General features: G+C 42.9%; 1 protein-coding gene across 12 annotated transcripts in view; it reads right to left on the bottom strand.

Moving 5' to 3' along the window:
• LOC132403864 (phosphatidylinositol 4-phosphate 3-kinase C2 domain-containing subunit beta-like) overlaps positions 1–26,414 on the bottom strand; it is a 255,698-nt gene that overhangs the window by 42,740 nt on the left and 186,544 nt on the right. For all 12 annotated transcript variants that reach the window (XR_009515373.1, XR_009515375.1, XR_009515374.1 and 9 more), the window contains 3 exons: positions 22,087–22,196; positions 20,524–20,725; positions 18,381–18,505 (listed from right to left, as the gene is read on the bottom strand). Coding sequence is in view for 7 of the 12 variants with exons in the window: in XM_059987618.1 (XP_059843601.1) it covers positions 18,381–18,505; positions 20,524–20,725; positions 22,087–22,196 (437 nt within the window). In the remaining 5 variants the exon portion in view is untranslated. The remainder of the gene's footprint in view (positions 1–18,380; positions 18,506–20,523; positions 20,726–22,086; positions 22,197–26,414) is intronic.

The raw sequence follows: 26,414 nt of genomic DNA, 5'->3' as shown, positions 1-26,414 counted from the left end.
ACAATAGGGTCTTTTAAGAGACTCCTGGATAGGTACACAGAGCTTAGAAAAATAGAGGGTTACGGGTAACCCTAAGTAATTTCTAAAGTAAGTACATGTTCGGCACAGCATTGTGGGCTGAAAGGCCTGTATTGTCCTGTACGTTTTCTATGTTTCTATGTTTCTAAAGAAATGTGAGTTGATGGTTTAATTGGCCACAGTAAGTTGCCCTTAGTGTGTAGGTGAGTGAAAGAACTGAGGAAGCTGATGAAAATGTGGGAAATTAATGTAGGATTCATGCAGGTGCATGGCTGATGGTTGGTGTAAACTTGATGGGCAAGGGGCCTGTTTCTGCACTGAACCACTTCAAGTCTATCCAGTTGCTACTATAACTGTTCTTTCTGCCTCAAATGGTGCTAGTCAGTTTATCACATTACTTCACGGACATTCTCCAGGTCTTGGTTGAAGGTAAGATTGCAATTAATCCTAAATCTAAGAGAATGTAGACAATTAATATGAGCGATACTTCTGTCACAGGCAGGAAGTTGAGCTTGACACTGCTTGGATGGAAAGTCAAGAATCAGTCGTTGTTAGGTTAGGGTTAAACCCCCAGAACTCCAAGTATTCCAACTTGATCCTGAATCCCACATTGAACGACATTTCCATTTTGCTGAAAGAATTGCTCATAGCAAATGTTTAGCTGGTGCTTTGTACACTGTCATCTAATTATAGATTACCAGAAGCAATGGTTGTCTGGGAACCTACATGGAAACCTCCCTATTAAGTGATGGCTTCAATTGCATTTGAGGCAATCCACTCTCACTTACTAATGCTTCCGCACTGGAAGTCAGAGGTCAATCATTGACTTTCTGTCACAGCAGTAATTAAGGAAAAAAGCTACAGTCAAACTAATTGGCTGTTAGGCGCATCAGTTTAGAATTTGGTTTAATTAATCAGTATAAATAATATATTAAAGTGGGATTTTTGTGCTATGAAGTTGAGACATTAGATGATTTTGATTACAACTTTTTAATTAAGAGGGGCAGACAGTACTCCAGACTCTGATACAGATGGCAGTGCTACTGACATGAACAGAGAACATAACTTGATATGTTTCAGTTCTCGACCTTTGTACTGGGGCTGCCTTTAGGTGCACTGGTAAAATTCACAATGTTGTTCATTCAGTTTCAGACCAAACAGTGGTTTCTGCACTCTATGGGAAGAAAGCCAAGTTTAAGTGATGGGCGTGCCTATCAAAGCCTCATTCATAGGGGAAAGCAGCCTGATAAGTCAATACTGCCCTAGACTACTGTAAACTTCTCTGTCTGAGGTATTGGATTACTGTGGTTTCCATAGCACCAACGTTGAGTAGTTATTTCTATAACTTGAAACCCACTATTAGCCTGCAGAGAGGAGCTTCAGCAGCTTCTGAGTATGAACACCTCTTTTCCATTTTAGGAATGTGTTAAGTAATCCCTTTTGTTCTCGTTGTGTGTGAGGAAAATTTAGAGGAAGGTTAAAAGGAACATGAGGAGTGGAGACTCGGAACAAGAGGAGTGCAGAAACAGAAGCACAGCCCGTGACTGGAGGGTGGGAAGTGAAGCCCCATTGAATTTAATATAAACAAAGAAGCAAGGAATTAAAGAAAGTTTCTTCAACGTGTTGGCAAAACAATGAGTAATCTAATATTCATACTATTAAGAGTATTTCCATAGCCTCTTATGACATACAAAGGTGCAAAGGACTTAGGCACATATTGTATATACAGCTAAGACTTTTGCAATACTTTCGGATAGTATAGTATTTGTCAATGTGCTGTGGAGAGAGACTTTGCAAATCTGGTGGGAGCAAAGGATGTTGGGAATGGTAAGGGTGATGTGAGACAAGAGGGTTGGGGTACAGGTGGCAGAGAAGGAGTGCTGGGGTGGGGAAAGGTGGCATGGGTACAGACACACCCATCCCTGAGACACCAGGCAAGATCATTTGATTCCAAACAATTGGCTTATTGATCATAACAGAATGTCTCTGGTGCTTCCTACTCCCTCCCCTTCCCTTTTTCCAACCATGTCCAACCTGTCCCTAACCCCTTCCCACTCTCAGTTCATGAGAGAGACCTAGATCAGTCAGGTTTATCGCTCACATATGTTAGGAATTTTTTTAAAGATAGTTGTACAGTGCAATACATAAAATTACTACAGCACTGTGCAAAAGTCTCAGGTTCTCTCTCTCTCTCTCTCTCTCTCTCTCTCTCTCTCTCTCTCTCTCTCTCTCTCTCTCTCTCTCTCTCTCTCTCTCTCTCTCTCTCTCTATATATATATATATATATATATATATATATATATGCACAGTACTGTAGAAGCTCCAGCTGCATTGGCATATTAGCTTGAATAATTTGCAATAATTATGTCCATCCCTTTGAATGTAAATATTTCTAATGTTGACATTGTTTAAAGAATATTCAACATTTTTTTCAAACTGAAGTGGCTAACTTCATGTTTCTGTGTCGTATACCTATTAAGACAGGTACCCATCCGCACCAGCTTCCAAGGCTTAGATGCTCTAACTTCCTGGAGTATGGATAGCCAACATGGTCCCTTTAAAGAATCAGAACAGTCCTGCTAATTGGCAATCATGCTTTGGGTACTAAGGATTGAGCAATTAAGGAGCCCCTGATGTGAGGGGCAGTGCTCAAGTGTAAGCTACTTGTCATTTGGTCTACTGTTTGTTTTGTGCTCAGATTCTCAATCCAGCTTGATACAATGCCTGGATCCTTGCTTCAGATACTTCACCATTTGGGTCCAAGCCATCCTCGTCAATGATTCTCGTCACAGTACGATTGAGCCAACATGGACCCACCGGGGTATCATGGCCTTTCGACAGATGTGACCAGCCACAGCCAGAAAATTTCAAGACAGAGCCTGGAGATTCACGACCTCTAAGTCACCATGTCCCAACTATTGCAGGAGGGCAGCCAAAGTCGATCGGGTGAGGCTGTTAGTTACTCTGTGGAGCCAGTCCATTTTCCGACCTCAGGGAGATTTGATGGTGACCAGGGTTCATGCTGCAGCTTCCTTCTCCAATGCTCATTAGAGTTTGAACTCCAGCCATCCTAGTTCCCTTTGGAGCATGAGAAGGTGGCTTTCATTATCTCTCTTCTGATTGGAAGAGCCCTGTCCTGGGCCACCGTGCATTGGGAACGCATGTCAGAGATTTGCTTGGACTTGGAGGAAGGTGGTCCATCACTCTTTTGGTGCCAGTCAAGCCTCAGACCGCCTGATGAAAATTCGACAGGGTGGAAGGTCGGCAGCTGACTATGCAATTGAATTTTGGTCCTTGGCCCAAGAGAGTGGCTGGAATGGGAAGACCTTGAACACGATGTAATGCCATGGACTCCGAAATGAACTGAAGGTTGCCTTTGCCTTGGGAGAACCAGCCGAGCACTTGAAGGTTCTGGTCAACCAATCCATTTGTCTTGAAAATCGTCTGGCAGAGTGTAAGTGGGACGACATCAATAGAAAGAAGAGGGCTAGTCCGAGCCCTATTGTACTTTCATCCTCCGATCTCGGACCATGACTGGCCTGCTTCCTGCTGACCCCATGCAAATTGACCACTTAACAATTCTGGCAGTGAAAGGATCCCGTGTCGTAGTCAAGGCTGCTGCCATTACTGCAGGGAAACAGGTCACCTGTGGACCGAATGTTGGAAGAACTGTTCCAACCGTCTGGTGTCAGGGGGGCGGTGATGGTAACAGCCACCACCCTCAACCTCACAGATTTTGGTGTCACGCTGAGGGCAGAGATCTCTTGGGGTATGAACTGACGAGAGATGCATACTCTTCTAGACTCTGGAGCAGTGGGAAATTTTCTGGACTCAGAGACTGCCTGTCGGCTCAACATACCTCTGCAGGTGTTGAGTCACCCCATGATGGCAACTGTCTTGGATGGCTGTCTGCTTGGTTCTGGGCAGATCCGACAGCAGATGTTGGTCTTGCAGATGAGAAGAGGACAATAGTTTCCATATCTTTGGATCTCCTCAGATACCCATGATTTTCAGACACCCTGTAGGTGTCCCCTTCCATAAAATGGAAGACAAGATCATTGCATGGTCCAGTCACTGCAAGAAGGTATGTTTTTGGCTTGATGCTTCGACCCTCTAGACTCTCCCAAGAGCAGCACCAGCAAGGAGGCAGACCTGCTCAGGGTGACCTGGAGCCTTCAGGGAACCCAATCCTACCTTCAAGGGAAGACAAACCAGCTCCAGCCAATAGGCCCCGTGTGAGTTCTGACTCAGTTCAGTCAGGAGTGTGCTGGAACTAGATCTCTAGTTCAGGAGCAAACCATGGAGGTGTCCAAGATGTATGGAACTCTAGCTGCTAAGCCAGAGGGCTCCAGTTGCCAGGTCCTGTCTAAGGGGAAGGCTCCAGAACGGAGACTCTTTGGGCCTAGTCCCAGGAGCACAAGGGCCATTTGTTGCACCTCGCTGCTGATGTCTGAAGAGAGGATTTGGACAGTGATTTGGCTTCTTTGTTCACTAAAGAGACTCTTCTGAACCTATCAGGGAGAGTCTAGGTTCTGCCGAAGCACCCTCGCTACCGACGGAGTCTCAGAAGCCATCCGTGGAGGAAGGTTCGGGGGTACCCAAGACGCAGGCAGTCAGAGATTGGCCATCACCATCCAATGTGAAGCAGGTCCAATGATTCCTGGGATTTGCCAACTTTTATTGAAAGTTCATCAGAAACTTCAGCTCAGTGGCACCTCTGCTGACGGCATGAACCAAGAGACCCATGGACTCTTTTGATTGGACTACCAAGGCAGAGGCTGCTTTCACAGAGCTCAAGCAGGGTTCGTGATGGCTCCCATTTCCGGTTGCACTTAACCTGGACCCTCCCTATATTGTGGAAGTGGATGAGTTGGTTGTCGGAGTGGGTACAATGTTGTCTCAATGACACCTTCGGACAATAAACTGAACACGTTTGCATTCTTCTCCAGGGGTTATACCTGGCAGAGGTGAGTTATGACATTGGGAATAGAGAGCTGCTTGCGGTCAAGTTTGCTCTGAAGGAATGGCGTACTGGATCGAGAGGGCCAAGACACCTTTTATCGTATGGATATACCACAAGAACTTGATTTGTATTCAGGAGGCCAGGTGGTCTCTTTTCTTTAACCGTTTTAATTTCATCTTCACCTGTTGACCGGGATCTAAGAACCAGAAGCCAGATGCCTTGTTCTGTCAGTTCGATGAATGCAAAAATCAGCCAACCATCATTTTGCCCCAAGCCAAAGTGATAGTGCCAATTTGTTGGGGGATTGACACTCTTGTTTGTATGGCCCAGATGGATGGGAAGATCCATCAGAATGGCCCTTCAATCCTAGTCCCATCTGGTCTCAGGTTCCTAAATGGGGACATGCAAGAACATTGACATCTCACCCAAGGATTGCCAGGAGCCTTGAGTTCATTAAGAGAAGATATTGGTGGCCTGGAATGGTGAGTGAGGTCCGTCAATATGTGCTGGCATCCAGAAAAAGGAGCCCTGTAACCAACCTCAAGGGCTCCTTCACCCCCTGCCTGTTCCAGAAAGACCAAGGGCTCACATCTTCACGGAATTTGTCAAGGGTCTTCCCCCTTCCAAGAGGAAGACCGTTATCATGGTAATTGTAGATCATTTAATGAAGGCCTGCAACGTCATCACCTTGGTCATTTGTGGCAGAGATGGCCGAGATTGTTCTGCAGCATGTCTTCGGGATCCATGGTTTACTGGTGGACATTGTGTTGTATCACCGTCTGCAATTCATATTAGGTTTCTGGAGGGTATTTTGCAAACTGATTGGGGCAACAGTGGGTCTTTCCTCTGGGTTTCACCCACAGTCTAAAGGCCAGATTGAGAAGGTGAACCAAGATATGGAATGTACCCTAAGATGCCTGGGCGCTGAAAGATCAAACCAGTTTAGTGACCATTTGATGTGGGCAGAGGTCACCCAGAGTACTTTAAGACATTTAGCGCATGAGATGTCTTCTTTTGAATGCCAATTTGGGTATTCTCTGCCACTCTTCCCTGAGCAAGAGGTAGAGGTTGGGGTTCCTGTGGCTGAAGAACTCATCCAATGCTGCAAGGAAAGCTGGACTAGGGCAAGGGAGATGTTGTCAGCTTCTACCCATAAGGCTGAAGTAGAGGCTAACTGCAGGAGAGGACCAGGACCAGTTTTGCAGCTTGGGAAACAGGTCTGGCTGTCAACTCAGGATTTGTCTCTGAGTGGAGTCCAGGAAACTGGGTCCCCAGTTCATCTGACCCTTTGGATTCTCTAGAAAGTAAACCTGGTGGCCTACGCCTTGCAGTTCCCCAAGACCCTCAAGATCAATCCCACTTTCCACGTTTTCAACTTAAAGCCTGTGAACACCAACCCGTTAGCCCCACCACCATCAGCCCCACCAATACCCAGTTTTGTTGATGAGGGAACAGGTTTTCACTGTGAGAAGAAGTTTGGACTCACCGACTGTACTAGGTGTTTGGCAATATCTTGTGGACTGGGAAGGATTCAGACTGGTGATGTGCCTGAAAGTCATCTGGGATCCGGCTCTCATCCATGACTACAATGATTGTCTCTCCGAGCAGCCAGGGTCGTCAAGAGTCAGCCATAGGAGAGGGGGTCCTGTTATAACATGCACCCATCCGCATCAGCTTCTGAGATTCAGATGCTCTAACACCCCGGAGCATGGATAGCTGCTGTGCCACCTTTAAAGATTCGGCATAGTGCCACTAATTGGCAATCACGTTTTGGGTGTCAAGGAGTGAACACTTAAGGAGCATCTGAATTGAGGTTTGGTGTTCAATCATGTCTTTCTAGTGATTTTTGTCCAGCATTTGTGTTGTGCTCAGTTCTTATCCAGTTTGATATCATGTCCCGACCCTTGCTTTGAATACTCCAGCATTTGGGTCCAAACATCCTTGTCAAGGACTCTTATCACAACACCCCCACCTATCTGCTCACTTAGCTGGTCCACGTCCCTCCATCGCCTTTCGTATTCCCACCATTTTGTGTCATCAGCAAACTTTGGAAAGTTGCTCTTCATCCACATATTGATTGTGAATTGTTGGGGCCCAGGAAATGACCGTTATGATATCTCTGCAGTCAAGCCTACCAACCTGAGAAGGATCCACAGTTCCTGCGCTTTAGAAAATAAATATTTTCTACCTGTTAATCAACTGTTAATCTGTGCTGGGGAAGGATGCAAGAAGGGGAACTGGAAGCACTAGAAAATAAACTGTGTCTTGCAGTGGACAGGACCTATCTCTTCTAAATTAAAAGGCCATAATTATACAATTGAGACTCATCAAAGTGACAACAGTGAAGGGAAAAGACAATGAGGAGCAGAGAAGTTGCAGAGGCATGTAAAAATCACAGAGTTGTAATAATGGGGATGTCAAATATCCAAATGTAGACTGGAACAGCAATAACAAATAATTAAAAAAAAGTGAGTGGAGGTTTTTCACGATGTTCTGGAGCTTTTTGGTGGTCTTTGTTTCCTGGAAGGGCGTTCCTATGCTCAACAACTCTTTGAATATTGCCTGAATGAATGGAACTTGAGCAGCTTTCAGTAAGCTTGCCATCATTCAGGATAAAGTAGTTCAATTAACTGGCGTCTCATCCATCACCCTAATCATTCATTCCCTCCTTCAATATTTACTTTGGTGCAGTAGGTGGCATCTACAAAATACTCTGCAGCTAATAGTCCTGGCTACCCCAAAACCCCGAATTACACTCCAGGCTCATGTCATGAACTACTGAGGGCATTAGGTACGTGGCAACACCAGCACCTACAAGTAGTTCTCCAAATCATGTACTATCTCTAGAGAGTCACAGAATCACTGAGTTATAAGACCTTAAGAGCAGAAATAAGCCATTCATACCATTGAGTCTGCTCTGCCATTGTATCATGGCTGATTTATTCCTTCTCAATCCCATTTTCCTGCCATCTCCCCATAAACTTTGACATCCTTATTAATCAAGAACATATCAACCTCTGCTTTAAATGTACGCATGATTTGCCCTCAACATCCATCTGTGACAATTAATTCCACAGATTCACCACTCTCTGGCTAAAGAAATTCCTCCTCATCTCTAAGCTAAGCAGACATTTTTCTATTCTGAAGTTGTGCCCTCTGGTCCTAGACTCCTCCACTATAGGAAACATCCTCTTCATGTCCACTCTATCTAGGCCTTTCAATACTTGATAGGTTTCAATGAGATTCCGCCCCCCCCCCCCATTGTTCTAAACTCCAGCAATTACAGGCCCAGAGCCATCAGATGCTCCTCATATGTTAATCCTTTCATTCCCGGGATCATTCTCGTGAACCACCTCTGGACAGTTTCCAATGCCAACATTCTTAGATAAGGGGCCCTAGATGGCTCATTATATTCCAAATGTAGTCTGACAAATGCCTTTTAAAGCCTCACCATGGACACAGACTTATTGGCCCAATCTGTCCATGCTAGCCCATTGGAATATATCTTGCCATTCTTTTATCATTGCTGGGTGTAAATCCTGGGAATAACATCACCACTGGGCTACACTCACAGAGTGAGCTCTCTACTGCTTGATCAGTGGCAGTTTAGGGATGTGTTGGCTATCAAGTGCCCAGGTACCAAGAAATGAATAAAAGAAAATTAAAATCTCAGCAGGGAAACTATAAAACTTACATACTGTGAATAAAATGAGAGTTAAAACTTAAGAAAATGTTTCCATAATGATGACCATAAAACTACCCACCGGTTCACTATTGTCCTTCAGGGAAGAAAATCTAGGTTCATATTACTCCAGATAAATCAACAGAGTTGACTCTCAGATCTAACTAAGTACTCAGTTTAAGGACCAGTAAGGATTTGCAAAAAGTGCAGGAGATCCAAAATCTTGATAAAAGGAATACATTAAAATAAAAAAATACACGAGCTATTTGACCTTACAATGCAGTTGCCTTGGAAACCTGAGCCAGTCAGAGGGGTGTTGGAATGGTGATGAAGATAAATCTTTAACCTCCCTGTTATGAAGTGAAAGTTGAGGCTCTTGATAAGAGCCATTAGTCTCCAACTGAGCATCAGAGCAAATGTGGCAGGTGAAATGAAATTAGGCCTGCATCAAGCATCATTTATTTTTTTTAATGGTATGACGATTAAAAATGTGTTAATCTAGCTAAAGGAACTCTTCTCTTCAGTCATGTATTCACTGCAAAACAAACTAATGCCTTGGTTTACAAACTGTTCCTTCCCTGCGCCATTTAGTTTCCTGTGCTAACCTTGTAAAAATGTTTGCAATGCTCACATACATCACTACAAACCCGGAAACAAGAAATTAATTCAATATCAAATTTCAGTGCAAAAGCATCCAGCATGCGCTCTGAATGACTATTTGAAATCTATAGGTTAGTTACACGTGAAAGCAAATCTTTTACATTCAAAGGCAATGATTTTCAAATTGCACTTTCCAAATATTGGAAAGGTCATTACATGGACCTGAACAAATTTATTGCTGTGCTTAATTCTCTACAATATAGAAATGAATTAAATCCTCAGTTTAACAGACCTGATTAAATAGTTGTTCCACTGCAAAAAGAAGTACCACTGCAGAAAAGCTTTAAATACCCAGTTTCTACTGTCGAGCTTTGTAAAATCCAATGGAATGAACTAACCCATTTGGAAAACTCTGGTGTATTTTAATTGGGAATTGTTGGAAATGTCAAGCAAGAAGTAATTGCAATGCTGATTTATAATAGAAGAAAGAACGTTTAACGTTAACAACAGGTAAGGTACCAAAGGATTGGAGGATAGCTAATGTTGTTCAACTGTTTATAAAGGCTCCAAAAATAAACCAGGAACTTATAGTTTGGTGATCCTGACATCAGTTATGAGAAAGTTATTGGAAGGCATTCTAAGGGACTGGATACATGTGTATTTGGAGAGACAGTGAGTGTTTAGGGATAATCAGCATGGTTTTGTGCATGGTAGGTTATGTCTAGCCAATCTCATACAGTTTTTTTAGGAAGTTCTCTGGAAAGTTGATGAAGGTAAGGCAGTGGTTGTTGCTACATGGACTTTAACAAAACATTTGACAAGGTCCCACATGGAATATTTGTCAAGAAGGTTCAGTCGCTTGGCATTTAAGATGAGGTAATGAATAGGATTAGACATTGGCTTTGTGGGAGAGGCCAGAGATATAATAGAACATGGTTGTCTCCCAGATTGGAGGCCAGTGACTAATGGAATGCGGCAGGAATTGTTTCTGCATCCACTACTGTTAATCATCTATATCAATGATCTGGATGATAATGTGCTTAATGAGATCAGCAAATATCCGGATGGCACCAAGATTGGGAGTGTAGCAGACAGCAAATAAGTCTATCAGAGCTTGAAGTGGGATCGGAACAAATGTGAGACGATGCACTTTGGTAGGTCCAGCCAGGGTAGGTCTTACACAGTGAACGGTAGGGCACAGAGGAATGCCATAGAACAAAGGGATCTGGGAATACCGATCCATAATTCATTGAAAGTGGCCACAGGGGTAGATAGGTCATTAAGGAAGTATTGAGCACAGGAGTTGGGATCTTTAGTTGAAGTTAGGTAAGTGCAAAAGAGCTTTGACCAACGGCCAATCCAGACATCAAAAGTTTTGAGAGGAAGGGCCTTCAATCAGGTTCACTGCCCAAGTACAAAAGGCTGCAGTGGCTCGTTAAGGTGAAAAAGTCTTTTGCCAGTGACCAATTGGCATTTGTTGTTGATTAGCAAGAGCAAATTGAAGGATGTGAGAGGCAAGAGCAGCAGCCATCTAAGTAGACAGAGTCAGAGTGGTGATCTTGAGGTTTTAGTTCTTTGAGGCTTCAGCAAAGAGAGGGTCCAATCAGAGAAAGCCAAGGAAAGAAGAGCTCAAGGTCATTTTCCCCTTCCCTTCTTTATATCTGCTCAGCTAGGAGAGTAGAGATGCCAGGCAGGACAGTTGAATGCTCCTCTTGTGGGATGTTGGAAGACAGGGAGATGTCCAGTGTCCCTGATGATCACTATTGCATGGTTCATCCAGCTGCAGCTTCTAACAGTGTTAAGGAGTTAGAGCTGGAACTGGACAAACTCTGGATCATTCAGAACTCTGAAGGGATGATGGATAGGCCATATCAAGAGATAGTTACACCCAAGGTGCAGGACACAGGAAGCTGGGTGACAGTCAGGAAGGAGAAATGGGTTAAGGAGCCAGAGCAGAGTATCCCTGTGGCCATTCCCTTCAACAACAGGTATATCACTATGGATACTGTTGAGAGGAGGAGGAGAGGAGGGGTAACCTAACAGGGTCAACGTAGTTGGGTCTCTGGCACCAAAGGGGGAAGAAGAGGCATGCTGTGGTGATAGGGGATTTGTTAGGGGAATGGACAGGAGGTTCTGTGGGCGAGAACAAGATTCCCCAGTGGTATGTTGCCTCCTAGGTACCAGGATATCTCAGATCATGTTCTTAGCATTCTTAGGTGGGAGGGTGAACAGCCGGAAGTTCTGGTCCATGTAAGTACCAATGACATGGGTAGGATTGACAAGGAGTTCAGGGAGTTAGATGCAGTTAAAGGACAGAACCTTCAGGGTTATGATCTTAGAGTTGCTACCTGTGCCCCATGCTAGTGAGGCCAGAACTAGGAAGATTATACAGTTTAAGATGTGGCTAAGGAGTTGGTGTAGGAGGGAGGGCATAAGATTTTTGGATCATTGACTCTCTTCCAGAGAAGTTGGGACCTATACAAAAGGGTGGCTTGCATCTGAACTGGAGGGGAACCAATATTCTATTGGGAAGGTTTGTTAATGCTGCAGGTGGTTTCAAACTGCAGTTATGTGAAGCTACCATAACTAGAGAGAAGGATCTTGGGAAACTGAAAAGTCTGAAGGTAGATAAGTCACCTGGACCAGATAGTGTACACTTCAGGGTTCTAAAAGAGGCGGCTGAAGACATTATGGAGGCATTAGTAATGATCTTTCAAGAATTACTGAATTCTGGAATGGTCCCAGAAGACTGGAGAATTGCAAATGTCACTCTGCTCTTCAAAAAGGGATGGAGGCAGAGGAAAAGAAATTATAGGCCAGTTAGCCTGACCTCAGTTGTTGGGAAGATGTTGGAGTGGATTGTTAAGGATGAGGTGTCAGGATATTTGGAGGCACATGATAAAATAGGCTGTAGTCAACATGGTTTCCTCAAGGGAAGGTCTAGCCTGACAGATCTGTTGGAATTTTTTGAAGAAATAACAAGCAGGATAGACAAAGAAGAATTGGTTGATGTGGTGTACTTGGACTTTCAGAAGGCCTTTGACATGGTGCCACACATGAGACTGCTTAACAAGTTATGAGTCCAGGCTATACCAAGAAATGTTCTAGCTTGGTAAAGCAGTGGCTGATTGGCAGGAGGTGAGAAGTGGAAATAAAGGGAGCCTTTTCTGGTTGGCTCCAGTGACTAGTGATGTTCCACAGACGTCTGTGTTGGGACCGTTTCTTTTTAAGCTATATGTCAATGATTTGGATGATAGAATTGATGGCTTTTTTGCAAACTTTGCTGACAATATGAAAATAAGTGGAGGGGCAGGTTGTTTTGAGGAAGTAGAGTGGCTAAAGAAGGATTTGATAGATTAGGAGAAAGGGCAAATAAATGGCAGATGGAATACAGTGTCAGGATCATGCATAATGGTAGAAGAAATGAAAGGGTTGACTATTCTCCAAATCAAGAGAAAATACAAAAAACTGAGGGGCAAAGTGACTTGGGAGTCCTTGTGCAGGATTCCCTAAAGGTTAATTTGCAGATTGAGTCTGTGGTGAGGAAGGCAAAATGTGATGTTAGCATTCATTTCAAGAGGACTAGAATATAAAAGCAAGGATGTAATGCTGAGACTTTATAAAGCACTGGTGAGGCCTCACTTGGAAATTGTGAGCCGTTTTGGGCTCCTTATCTTAGAAAGGATGTGCTGAAACTGGAGAGGGTTCAAAGGAGGCTGATGAAAATGACTCCAAGATTGAATGGCTTGTCATATGAAAAGTGCTTGATGGCTCTGGGACTGTATTCACTAGATTTCTGAAGAATAAAGGGCACCCCATTGAAATCTATCGAATGGTGTAATTGATTTACTTGTTTATTTATTATCATTATTATTATTATTATTATCATTTATTTTCTCTTCTCTGCTAGATTATGTATTGCATTGAACTGCTGCTGCTAAGTTCACAAATATCACGTCACATGCTGCTGATAATAAACCTGACTCTGATTCTGATGCTGAAGGTTGAATAGGTTTGGAGTTTATTCCTTAGAATGTAGAAGATTGTTGGGGAGGGAGATTTGATAGAAGTATATAAGATTATAAGGGGTATAGATAGATAGGGTAAAAGCAACCACTGAGGTTGGGTGAGACTACAACTAGTGGTCATGGGTTAAGGATGAAAGGTGAAAAGTTTAAGGGATATATGAGGAGAAACTTCTTCACTCAGAAGGTTGTGAGGGTGTGGGGCAATCTGACAGCACAAGTGGTGTGTGTGAGCTCCATTTCAATGTTTAACAGGAGTTTGGATAGATACCTTGTTAGTAAAAGGATGGCGGGCTATGGTCCGGGTGCAGGTCAATAGGAAGAGGCAGTTTAAATGGTTTAGCATTGACTAGATAGGCTGAAGGGCCTGTTGTTGAGCTGTACTTTTGTATGACTGGGACTCTAACCTGCATCAGATAAGAAGCATGGGACAGTGGGATGGGGAAGAATTATGGTATTCTACAATAATATGTATATTATTTACACACACACACACATCTATAAATACATTGAAGCAAAAATTGTGAGGTATGTGTACATGGGTTAATTGTCCATTTTGAAATCTGATGATGGATGGGGGGGCGGGGGGGAAGAAACTGTTCCTAAAATGCTTCAGGCTCCTGTACCTCCTCCCTGTTGGTAGTAATGAGAAGAGGGCATTTCCTGGGCAATGAAGATACTTAATGATGGATGATAGCTTTTTGAGGCATCACCTTTTTGCAGATAACCTTGATGCTGGGGAGGCTAGTACTCGTGGTGGAGTTGGCTGAGTTTACAACACTCTGCAACTTTTTTCTGATCCTGTGCAGTGGCAGACTGTAGTTGGAATACTGTGTACACCTTTGGAATCCTTACCTCAATAATCTACTTGTATGAAGATTGATAACTGTGATGGCCAGTTTGTTGTGGGAAGGAAGAACGAGTAGTCTGGAACTTTAAAGAATGAGATAATTTCAGTGAAACTTAAAATTCTTGCAAGGCTCAAAAGGCTGGATGAAGGGATAAAGGGAGGTTTCTGTGCCAGAGGAGAGTTAAGGTATAGGCCAGTGGTCCCCAACCACCAGGCCACGGCCTGATACTGGTCAGTGGCCCAGTGGTTGGGGACCACTGCTATAGGCTATTTAGGATTACGATGAGAAACTTCTTTATTTGTTGAATCTTTGAGATTCTCCACCCTGGTGGTCTGTGAAAGATGTCACTGAATGCATTCAAAACAGGGATTGATAAGTTTCTGAATATTATGGAAATCAAGGGATTTGGGGATACTGCAGGAAAATTTTGCTGGATAATCCTACAAAAAATAATGGAAACAGCCTAGTCCACCAGAGGGAAAGCCCTCACTACCACTGTGCACATCTACATGGAGCATTGTTGAAGGAAAGCAGCATCCATCATCAGAGACCCCCACCACCCAGGTCATGCTCTCTTCTTGCTGCTGCCATTAGGAAAAAGGTACAGACAGATCAGGACTCACACCACCAGGTTCAGGAACAGTTATTTCACCTCAAGCAGTGGTTCTTGAACCAAAGGTGGTAACTTTACTCAACCTCACATGCCCCATCAATGAAATGTTCCCACAACCTATGGACTCACTTTCAAGGACTCTTCAATTCATGCTCTCAATATTTTTTGCTTATTTATATATTATCATCATTATTTCTTTTTTGTATTTGCACACTGGTTGTCTGCCTTGTTGGCTGAGGTCTTTCATTGATTCTGTTATGGTTATTGGATTTATTGAGTACGCCTGCAAGAAAGTTAATCTTAGGGTTGTATATGGTGACATACAGTATATGTTTGTGGATGATATATTTACTTTGAACATTTGAACTTCTGAACTTGTCTGTTCAGAACTGAAGAAACTACCTGCAAGTTTGGGCACCGTGTTTTTGGTTTTAGGATATGATCACCTTTAACCATGGCTGCTGACGTCTACCACTAAAAATAATAGCAAGCGAGCACCCACCAGAAACGTTCATGTAAGTATTCAGCTTGAGAAGGAGTTGCTGGCCTATAGCACTTACAGGAAATCAGGATCAAAAGTCAAAATTCAACTTTATTTATCACGTGTACTTCGAAACATACAGTGAAAAGATTCATTTGCATTAACAACCAACACACCCAAGGGTGCGCTGGGGACACCCAACAAGTGTCACCACACATTCTGGTGCCATCTAAATGAAGGCCCCTCTACGTCACTCTTAATTTACTGATAAGTCTCCATTGGCTTTCTGTGTTCATTGCTCAAATCTAACTCAGATCTGAGGAATCAACATGTTCTTTTGTTTTGCCAAATGCTAATCTCTTATTTTAACTCATCTCCGGGACACAAGCAAGAACACTTCCAATACTGAGGTTTGCTGGTCACTGCCAGGATCCTGACTCCCGATGGATCCTACCAAACTCCTGCAGGTCCTCCAAAAGCCTCACCTCCTTTGGATTTGTTGATTGCCATTTCATTACAACAGAATTATTTTCTTTGAAAGATGTACCATAGAGTGAAGAAGTAACATTTTCAAATGCAAACCACCTGGTAGATGGGGATGAGGGGAAGAAAGACACACTCTCACTGTTAGATTGTTGGGGAAGGAATGTAATAGCACTGGCAGGATCCAGTGAAGGTTTTCCATGTTGTTGTTATAGTCATATGGCATAGAAGATTTATATTTAAACTTATTTATCACATTACAGCAGGAACACACAGTGAAATGTGTCATTTGCACTAACAAGCAATATATCCAAGGATGTGCTAGGAGCAGCCCACAGGTGTTACCACACATTCCAAAGCCAATCACACTTTTCGGTGCCAAACAGAAACAGACCCTTTGGACATGCAGGTCCACACACAATACACTCAACCCATTCTGTTCTTCCTGCTTCACTGCGCCCCCCCCCCCACAAGATTGTCCCAATTAACCCACCAAACTGCATGTCTTTTGAAATGTGGGATGAAACCAAGCAGCCAAGGGATACCCACAAGCTCAGCAATGGCAATGTGAGAGCAGGATTAAAGCTGAATTTATGAACTAGTGAGTCAGAAGCTACTGTGCTGTTTTCATGGCTAGAGAATTAGAGTAATAAGGAGAGAACTTTAAGGCACTTTGGACACCTGTGAGTTGGCTGGTGTGGTATACTGCGTCTGGTGCTTCCGGTGTGGCCTTTTATATATTGGTGAGACCCGACGCAGACTGGGAGACCATTTCGCTGAACACCTACGCTCGGTCCACCAGAGAAAGCAGGATCTCCCAGTGGCCACACATTTTAAATTGACGTCCCATTCCCATTCTGATATGTCTATCCATGGCCTCCTCTACTGTCAAGATGAATTCACACTTAGGTTGGAGGAACAACACCTTATATACTGGCTGGGTAGCCTCCAACCTGATGGCATGAACATTGACTTCTCTAACTTCCGTTAATGCCCCTCCTCCCCTTCTTACCTCATCCCTGACATATTTAGTTTGTTTTTTTTCTCTCTCTCTGCTCATCACCCTGCCTGTTCTCCATCTCCCTCTGGTGCTCCCCCCTCTCCCTTTCTTTCTCCCGAGGCCTCCTGTCCCATGATCTTTTCCCTTCTCCAGCTCTGTATCACTTTCGCCAATCACCTTTCCAGCTCTTAGCTTCATCCCACCCCCTCCGGTATTCTCCTATCATTTCGCATTTCCCCCTCCCCCCCACTACTTTCAAATCTCTTAGTACCTCTCCTTTCAGTTAGTCCTGATGAAGGGTTTCGGCCCGAAACATCTACAGTGCTTCTCCCTATAGATGCTACCTGGCCTGCTGTGTTCCACCAGCATTTTGTGTGTGTTGTTTGAATTTCTAGCATCTGCAGATTTCCTCGTGTTTGTGTGAGAACTTTTAGGGTTGCTTACTTTGAAATGTAGGACACTGAGAGGAGATTAATTGAAGTGTATAAACTATTAGAAGTCCAGAAAAGAGAAATGGAAAGGACTTATTTTCCTTTGTCTAGGGGTTAGTAACCAGGGGTTGGCCAATAAAGTTAGATAGATTGGTGGAAGAATTGGAAGGGAGCTGAGTAAAGATATTTCACTCAATATGTACTGAGCGTCTGGAACTCACTGCCTGAAAGGATGGTGGGGGCAAAGCAATTGCTGCATTTAAAAAGTGACCCAAAGAGTCACAATTTGCAGGATCCAAATCTGGGAAGGGGCACTAACACAAAATCTGCGTTTGGTCAGCTTGGCTATAATGGGCCAAATGTTCTCTTTCTTTGTGATAAATGCCCCTGATTCTATGATGTGAATTTGAGCGGAGCTCACTGTTAGGACAGAGATGGGTGTGAGGGCTTTGTTAATATTAGGATGGGTAAATGTAGGGATATTCACTGTTGGGCCAAGGAGAAAGGTCTGACTGAGGGGCAATTCTATGTTGATTGGGAGGAAAATGGGCTATTCCCTTTAAGGAAAGGCTGAAATGCTGAACACCAACAAAGCAACAGTTAAGGAGATGCCTGATTATCAAATGCAACACACACAAAATACTGGAGGAACTCAGCAGGTCAGGCAGCATCTATGAAAATGAATAAGCATTTGATATTTCGGGCTGAGACACTTCTTCAGGACTGAGAAGGAAGGGAAAAGATACCAGAGTATAAAGGTGGGGGTAGGAGAAGGGGGTGATGCACCATCAATAACTCTTGGAGACTGGAAGTGAACGATAGGCTTTTATTAACAGCAAAAGGGAGCACGGCATCTCGAAGACTGAGGAAGGAGCAGTGCCCCAATCGCCTTTATACAGGGGTCTGTGGGAGGAGCCACAGGAGCAGTCAGCCGGGGGGGGGGGGGGGGGGCGTGTCCAGACAGGTACACGTAGTTCACCACAGGAGGCTAGCTGGAAGATGATAGGTGAAGCCAGGTAGGTGGGAAGGGTATAGGGCTAGAGAAGCAGGAATCCGATAGGCGTCCTTCTCAGTCCTGCAGAAGAGTCCTGGCCTGAAATGTCGGTTGTTTATTCATTTCCATAGGTGTTGCCTGACTTGCTAAATTCCTTCAGCATTTTGTATGTGTTGCGTTAAGCTTCCAGCATCTGCAGACTTTCTCATGTTTATGTCTGATTATCATTCCTTCCATACCTTGGTATCTCTGTTGCAGGAAAGCAGCAGTGAAGCTGATGGTTGAGCTCAACAAACTGATTGTAACTTCTTTCAATGAAGGTTGCCTCACACTCTCCCTCTCGTTCCACTTGAATCTTGTAAAACTGAAATGAGATCAGATGCATAAATCACTGGGCATGTAGGAAAATCAAATAGATTATTCCTGGAAAATTTCTGGCTGAATAATTGTGTGGCAGGAACCTGGCACTACAGTTTCCAAGATCTCGACACAGATTCTCATTACTGAGCATATAGCATTTGACAAGCAGCACTCTTGAGCTATTTAAAGGTTGATAAAATGCATCTTCCCAGGCCTCCGCATCTAACGCATAGTTATCAGCTGTTCCCAGCTTGCTCTTTGCAAAATAACTGCATTTCCAGAACTTCCAGATAAAACGAAAGGAAACCATATTTTTGAGAAGGCTGCAATGGAGCATACAGCTTCTCATCTGCAGCTCAGTCACTTACAGCATCAAATGGTCAGCTAAGTCAGAAAGCTCTCAGACCTACCTGCAAGGAAAATAGGTCCTCTTATGTATCAGAGTGGTTCAATTAGAATACGCAAATATATGAGTGGAATCAATGTGCTTCTGGTCTATTTCCTCCAGATGTGTTGGATTATAATATTGACATTCTAATCAGCATTAGGTTTATCTCTATAGATATTGAAAAGAATATGGAACGAATGCAAAGAGAGCAAATATGTGATAACCATTGGAGTGATCTTAACTGTTGGCAAGGCAGTCTATTCCTCTTGTATTTTTGTAACTAATAAATGTAATTGTTTGAGAAAAATGTAGAAAGCATCTACTGAAAGCATAATTTCTTTTAAGTTGCTCGCAGCCGTCTTTTGGGAATCAGTCTTCACTTCTGCGGGAGTTTAAGGATAATCTCTGAAGATTTGCAACCCTGCCTGTGGCAGCTCAAGTCTACAACTTAGTAATGAATCAGTGAGTTATGCAGATAAAAGAGCTTCCATTTTGATCAGGTGCCTAGTTCATTTCACTTTGTGAAATGACAGCTAAGGTACACTTCACTTCAGTGCTCTTGCTCAAATTCTAAACTAACAATAAACTTCCCATAAGACATAGGAACAGAATAAGGCCATTTAGTTCATTGAGCCTGATTCACCATTCAGCCATGGCTGATTTTCCTTTCAACCCCATTCTCTCGCCTTCTCTCTGTAACCTTGTAGACCCTAAATGATTAAGAACCTATCAGCTCCCACTTTAAGTAAACTCATTGACGTGACGTCCACAGCCATCTGTGGCATTGATTGCAGAGATTCACCAACCTCTGGCTAAAGAAATTCCTCCTCATCTCTTTTATAAAGGAATTCTCTTCTAATGTAAGGCTACTCCTTCTGGTCCTAGACTCTCCCACTGATGGAAACATCCTTTCCACATACACACTTTTTAGGCTTTTGATATTTTTCACGAATGCTGTTTGGTTTAGCTCTAATTATATGTATGGATGAATGATAATTAAACGTGAACTTCAACTTATTTCAGTGAGAACCCTTCTCCACCCCCTCCCGGCATTCTTCTAAATTCCAGCAAGTACAGGCCTGGAGCTATCAACCTGTATGCATGTTGTGTTACACTGTGAGACAAAGAACAGAATCTTGAAACTGTGTCACTGCACATCCAATGGCAAAAACATGCAGTTGTTAGAAAACTGATGTAAAAGCAAAAAGTGCTGGAAGTTCTCAAGTGCAGCAGCATCGACAGCGGTGATATCTTAGTTGGATGGTCTGGTGAAACTCAGTTCTTTTCTTCTTCAATGCTCTTCAGAGTATTTCCAACATTCTCCTTATTTTATCTCCACAATCCCATTTTATTTTCTAAAAGATAAACAAGCTGGAGAGAGGCTGTTCATTGTTTTTAGGCTTGATGGGCCAAATGGCCTAATTCTGCTCCTATATCTTATGGTCTTATAGATTGTGGCTGAGGGGGAAATGGATCATTTATGATGAAACGGCAGAGTAGAAGATGAGCTAAATGGCCTAATTCTACTCCTACATCTTATGGTCTCATTAAAACTCAAATTGCAAAATGTACTTGAGGAATCTTATTAAAAAAATTCTAGCTTTATTCAGTTATTGATTTACAACAGTACTCACATACTCCTTATGAGGTGCTATTTTCTTCTCAAAGCCACACACTAATGCAGTCCTTATGAGACCATCTGTCTGTAATGTGTATGTTTCTGGTGCAAAGGATAGAACTGGCTGGACATTTGCACCTGCAAATTTCTTCTGTGCCATGATGTGGGCGAAAAAATTAATTTTCACTGGTAGGCTTTTCAGACTTTCTTTAATGAGGCTGTAGGTGAAAAAAAATACCATATTACTAGTCAATGTCAAAGAAAATTAAACCTGATAATGACCTGTAAATGCTACAGGAAAACCACTGCCCTCAACACAGGCTTGGAATTTACTTCGAGTCATAATGTGCTTTTTCTTTAGCTGAATTTTATATATCCTGTTCAGTGGTGTCAATGACAAATAAATATTATTTAGACAGATTGATTCCCGGACTACGAAGAGAAGTTAAGTTATTCATGGCCTTGCATGGCCATTATAAATCCTGTAAACGCTGTAGTTAAGCTTGGAATCTCAATTCTCAGTCACAAGTTATTAGAAGGCTCGGACAGCCTAATTTATTGAATAATCATTACAACATTTTATTGTTTTGTTTAGACATGGCAGGGTAACAGGCCCTTCTGGACCAACAAGCCGAACCTGCCCAGTTACACCTATGTGACCAATTAACCCGTCCATCTTTGAAATGTTGGAAGAAACCGGAGCACCCAGAAGAAACCCACGTGGTCACAGGGAGAATGTAAAATCTCCTTACAGGCAGCGCCGGGAAATTGACCCAAGTCACTGCCACTGCAATGCTAACCTGCCACCCTAAATGATTCATACGTTGCTTTCAGTTCAAAGTATATTTTGAACAGGAAGGAAGATGTCTGTTTTATTGGAAATGATTGGGTCCTTTATTAATAACAGCAGGACTGAGTGTGTGTGGGAAGGGCATTTCAGCTTCAGAAGAGTTACAAATACTTCATCACTCCTGGCTACAAATAGCAGGTTGCTCCTGAACTATAAAGCACATTGAAATGTATTGATCAGCATTTATGCAGTGATGGCAATGTAACATTTAGCCTTGAGCTGTCAGTTCATTTTCACTGTTTATTCTCAAGCAGTGGGCTCTACTAATTACCATATTGCTGCACGTTCACTTATTGCACTTGAATCCCAATGAACCCACTTTGCTAAATCTGTCCTCTTTGCACAAAATGAAGAAGGATATTGCAGAGAATGTGACCATTTGGCCCATTGTATTTCCACAGTCCCAATTTATACAATATCTATTACATATTCATACATATTCATACCTAATATTACATGTATATTTCATAAATGTTATATTTAATATTAAATACTTTGACATATTTCCCTCCAAATCCTATTAAATTTTCTGAGAATTGTTGGAAAAGTCTTATTCCTTGGCCTTATTATTTTGATCAATTTATCTTCATTAAAGTCACCACCGAACTCTATTGTAATTAATTCTGCAAGTGGAAAATTATTCTTTTGAGTTCATCAGAGTTGAATTTAGACGCAGAGTAAGCTGGGGATAACAAAGCAGTAAATGGGACAAGAAGTTGCGGCTTCAACCTTGTGAAGTACGAGGTGGCTTGTGCATCAGAATCCATCGGCCGCAAATTATTGTAAACATACTTCAGGTCCTGGACCTCAGAGAGCTCAGGAAGTCCAGCTGACAGCATCTAAAGCAGACAAGAATGGAAGATCCATGATTACTAAATTATAGTCACCTTCATAAACACTAATTACAGACTGTGGCTCTCATGTCCTCACAGCAGCTTGTGAGATGCTGGAGGTTTGACACAGTCTTCTGTTACTGGGCCTCTTTTTGTTTGGCCAGCAATCCATTATCCTTCTCATACCTTATGCTAGTCAGGGTGTGAAATCACTGGAGCGGGACATCTTGTGGCATCTACCATTACTTATAACTTTTCCTTCAGTTTGGAAGTCCAGTACTGCTTACTAATCAGCTGCTATTGCAAGGTGATAATGGTGAATCAGTCAAAGCCAAAGTTAAATTAAATTTATTATCAAAATATGTATATGTCACCAAATTCTACCTTGAGATTCATTTCTTTCAGGCATTGACAAGAAAATAAAGAAATTCTATAGTTGTACATGCATGCTTTGTAAATAAAATTAACCTTTGAATTTTTGAAAAATCCATACATAAAAGACTAATAAACAAGTGGTGTGCAAAAGAGGACAAATGGTGCAAATAAAACAAAAATAAATTATACTGAAACATGACTTGTAGAGTCAGTGAAGGTGAATCTACAAAATGGAAAGCAATTAGGCATTTGGAGATATCCAAGCTGCAGTTTCTCACCAACGTGATGTAAAGGTGACAAAAAAAAAGGAACAGAGATAATAGTGTTCATGGGTGTCAAATAACGTACAGAAAGGGAAATAAAGAGAGGGGAAAAGCAGATCAGTAGACGAGAGTGACAGGAAGACAAGGAAAAATTCTTCAATGACATTTCACTAGACTGAGGTTTGTGAATCCACTGTTTAAATTATTTACATTCTGCAGTTGGTTGGACGGATGCTCTATGTGCCACGGGTGGCCCGATTTCCTTTTAATTAATTACTTAAAGAGCAAGGAATTCTCTGTCACAGGAAACAGTTGAGGCCGGTTCATTGGCTATATTTAAGAGGAAGTTAGATATGGCCCTTGTGGCTAAAGGGATCAGTGGGTATGGAGAGAAAGCAGGTACAGGGTTCTGAGTTGGATGATCAGCCATGATCATACTGAATGGCGGTGCAGGCTCGAAGGGCTGAATGGCCTACACCTGCACCTATTTTCCATGTTTCTAACTTCTTACCAAAGGATCAGGTAAGATGTCTTTCATTTTAACAGACTCTCAGCAGCCTGGATATTTCACTATGGTAACAAGCTCAATGGAGTTGACTGGACATTCTATTTGTGACTACAAGGTGATCTTCAGTCTGTGAGTACTGGAGAGCAAGTGTTTCTAAACTCTTCAGATTAGGGTTGTATTGGTTGCTTCAAGGACTGAATAATTTAAGGGAAATATTTATTCTTGAACCTAGTGGTGTTGGAATTCAGCCTTTGTACTTCCAGCCCAGTGGCTGCTTTGGGAAAGTGACATGGCTCGGATGATGGCAACATCTGTCATCAAAATAACCTCCTCCCTTCAGCCATTCAACCTGCACAACCCCAATCGCTACCTTTGTATGTCACACGATGAACGCTTTGCACTGCAATGGATTTTATTTGTTCTAATTGTGCTCTTTCTTATATAATTTTTAATAGAATTTTTGCTTTTCTTGTTAATGTCATGTCTCTAATTTTATGCCTATGATGCTACTGCAAGAAAATTTTTCACTGCATCAATGCATACAAGTACTTATGCACATAACAAGAACTCAACTTTGACTTTGAGGTGATGAGAGAAGCCATGGGATGCTGGTGATCTGTCCACACATTCCCCAGCAATGGGCTGCAACGATCGTGTCAACTGGAACATAGCCCTGAATGGCACGTCTCTGCAGCTCTCACCCCAGACTGTCCAAAACCAGGTCCTCAGAGGAAGTCTTTCCAATCCAAGCCATGGGATCATTCATTGCTGGCTCACAACACAGCCGTGTAATAAGTTACGCATCTCTACAACATGTACAATCTAATGGCCCTTTTTACTGCTCTTGTTCTTGGAGCACATCCTGATCGATAATTGCAGTACCAGAGACCAGTGAAATCATTAACGATGCTGCACTTCATTCACACACTTACTATGTTCAGAAAGTTACAAATAAATGGCCCTTCCCCACTTAGTAGGTGAAGATATTCCCCACCCTGGGGGAGGGGAAAGATGTCAGCATTCATGCTGCTGAACTCTTGAACTAAAGGGGATAATCTTACTAAATGTCATTTGCCCTGCCATTGAAATATTTCCACAACCAATGGACTCACTTCCAAGGACTCTTCATCTCATGTTCTCAATATTAATTTTGCTTATTTAGTTATGATTATTATTTCTTCTTTTTGTATTTTTATTGTCTTTACACTCGTATTAAACACCCCATTTGAGCAGTCTTTCATTGATTCTGGGATTATGGTTATTATTGTATAGATTTATTTATTGAAAGACAGTGTGGAATAGTCTCTTCAGGACACGCATTCTCCTGATTTACTCCTAATCTGATCACAGGACAATTAACAATGACCAATTAGCCTACAGGTCAGTACGTCTTTAAACTATGGAAGGAAACCAGAGCACCCGGAGGAAATCCACATGGTCACGGGGAGAATGTATAGACTACTTAAAGGCAGTGGGGGGAATTCAACCTGGGTCACCTACACTATAAAACATTGTGCTAACCGCTACTGGTTATTTCTTCAGCGGTTTGAATGGGGCACGACTACGCAAGTGCGTGAAGATCGGCCAGTGAGAACAGCGGGAAGAGTTTAAATGCAAAGAAGCCTCCTGGACGGCCACATCTGCACCAGGTACGTTGAGCTGCAGTCCCTTAGGGATTGGATTAGGGAACTGGAGATGCAGCTCAATGGCCTTCATCTGGTCAGGGAGAGTGAGGAGGTGATAGAGAGGAGTTACAGGCAGGTAGTCACACCGGGGCCTAGGGAGACAGACAAGTGGGTAACAGTCTGGAGAGGGAAGGGCAAGAAACAGATGCTAGAGAGTACCCCAGTGGCTGTCCCCCTTAACAATAAGTACTCCTGTCTGACTACTATTGGAGGAGACAGTCTACTTGGGGAAAGCAACAGTGGTCGCACCTCTGGCACAGAGTCTGGCCCTGTGACTCAGAAGGGTAGGGAAAGGAAGAGGATGGAAGCGGTGATAGGGGACTCTGTAAGTTAAGGGGTCAGACAGGCGATTCTGTGGATGTAGGAAAGAAACGCGGATGGTAGTTCACCTCCCAGGTGCCGGGCAGGGTCCAGGATGTTTCCTATCGCGTGAATGATATTTTGAAGTGGTTAAGGAGAACAGCCAGAAGTCGTGGTACATATTGGTAACAATGACATAGGTAGTAAAAGGGCAGAGGTCCTGAAAACTGACTACAGGGAGTTAGGAAGGAAGTTGAGAAGCTGGACCTCAAAGGTAGTAATCTCAGGATAATGCGTGGCTAAGGGTTTGGAGCAATGGGCAGGGATTCAGATTTCTAGATCTTTGGGACCTCTTCTGGGGCAGGTATGACCTATACAAAAAGGACGGGTTGCACGTGGATCTGAGGGGGCCAATATGCTGGCAGGGAGGTTTGCAAAGGTTATTGGGGAGTTTAAACTAAAATTGCTTGGGGTGGGAACGAACTGAAGTGATGAAGGAAAGGCAGGTTTGTTCACAAATAGAGAAAGTTTGCAGACAGTGCAAAAGGGAGGATAGGCAGGTGATAAAGAAGGGATGCACTCAGATGATGGTTTGAGATGTGCCTATTTTAATGCGAGGAGTATTATGAAAAAAATGGATGACCTTAGAGCGTGGATCAGCACTTGGAGTTATGATGTTGTGGCCTTTACAGAGACTTGAATGGTGAACGGCCAGGCAATAGGTGTTTCAGAAAGGACAGGGAGGGAGTCAAAAGAGGTGGGGGCATGGCACTGTTGATCAGAGATAATCTCACTGCTGCTGAATAGGGCAAAGTCATGGAGGGATTGTCTATGGAGTCTCTGTAGGTAGAAGTTACGAATAGGAAGGGGTCAATGATTCTACTGGGTGTTTTTTATAGGCCGCCCAATAGTAACAGGGATATTGAGGAGCAGATAGGGGGACAGATTCTGGAAATGAACAATAATAACAGGGTTGTCGTACTGGGACATTTTAACTTCCCAAATATTGATTGGCGTCTCCCTATAGTGAGGGGTTTAGATGGGGTGGAGTTTGTTAGGTATGTTCAGGAAGGTTTCCTGACACAATATGTAG

The sequence above is a fragment of the Hypanus sabinus genome, chromosome 13, assembly GCF_030144855.1.
Source record: "Hypanus sabinus isolate sHypSab1 chromosome 13, sHypSab1.hap1, whole genome shotgun sequence".
In the NCBI taxonomy this organism is placed as follows: Eukaryota; Metazoa; Chordata; class Chondrichthyes; order Myliobatiformes; family Dasyatidae; genus Hypanus; species Hypanus sabinus.
The sequence above is the reverse complement of the archived record's forward strand: the minus strand, read 5'-3'. Positions and strand labels throughout refer to the sequence as shown.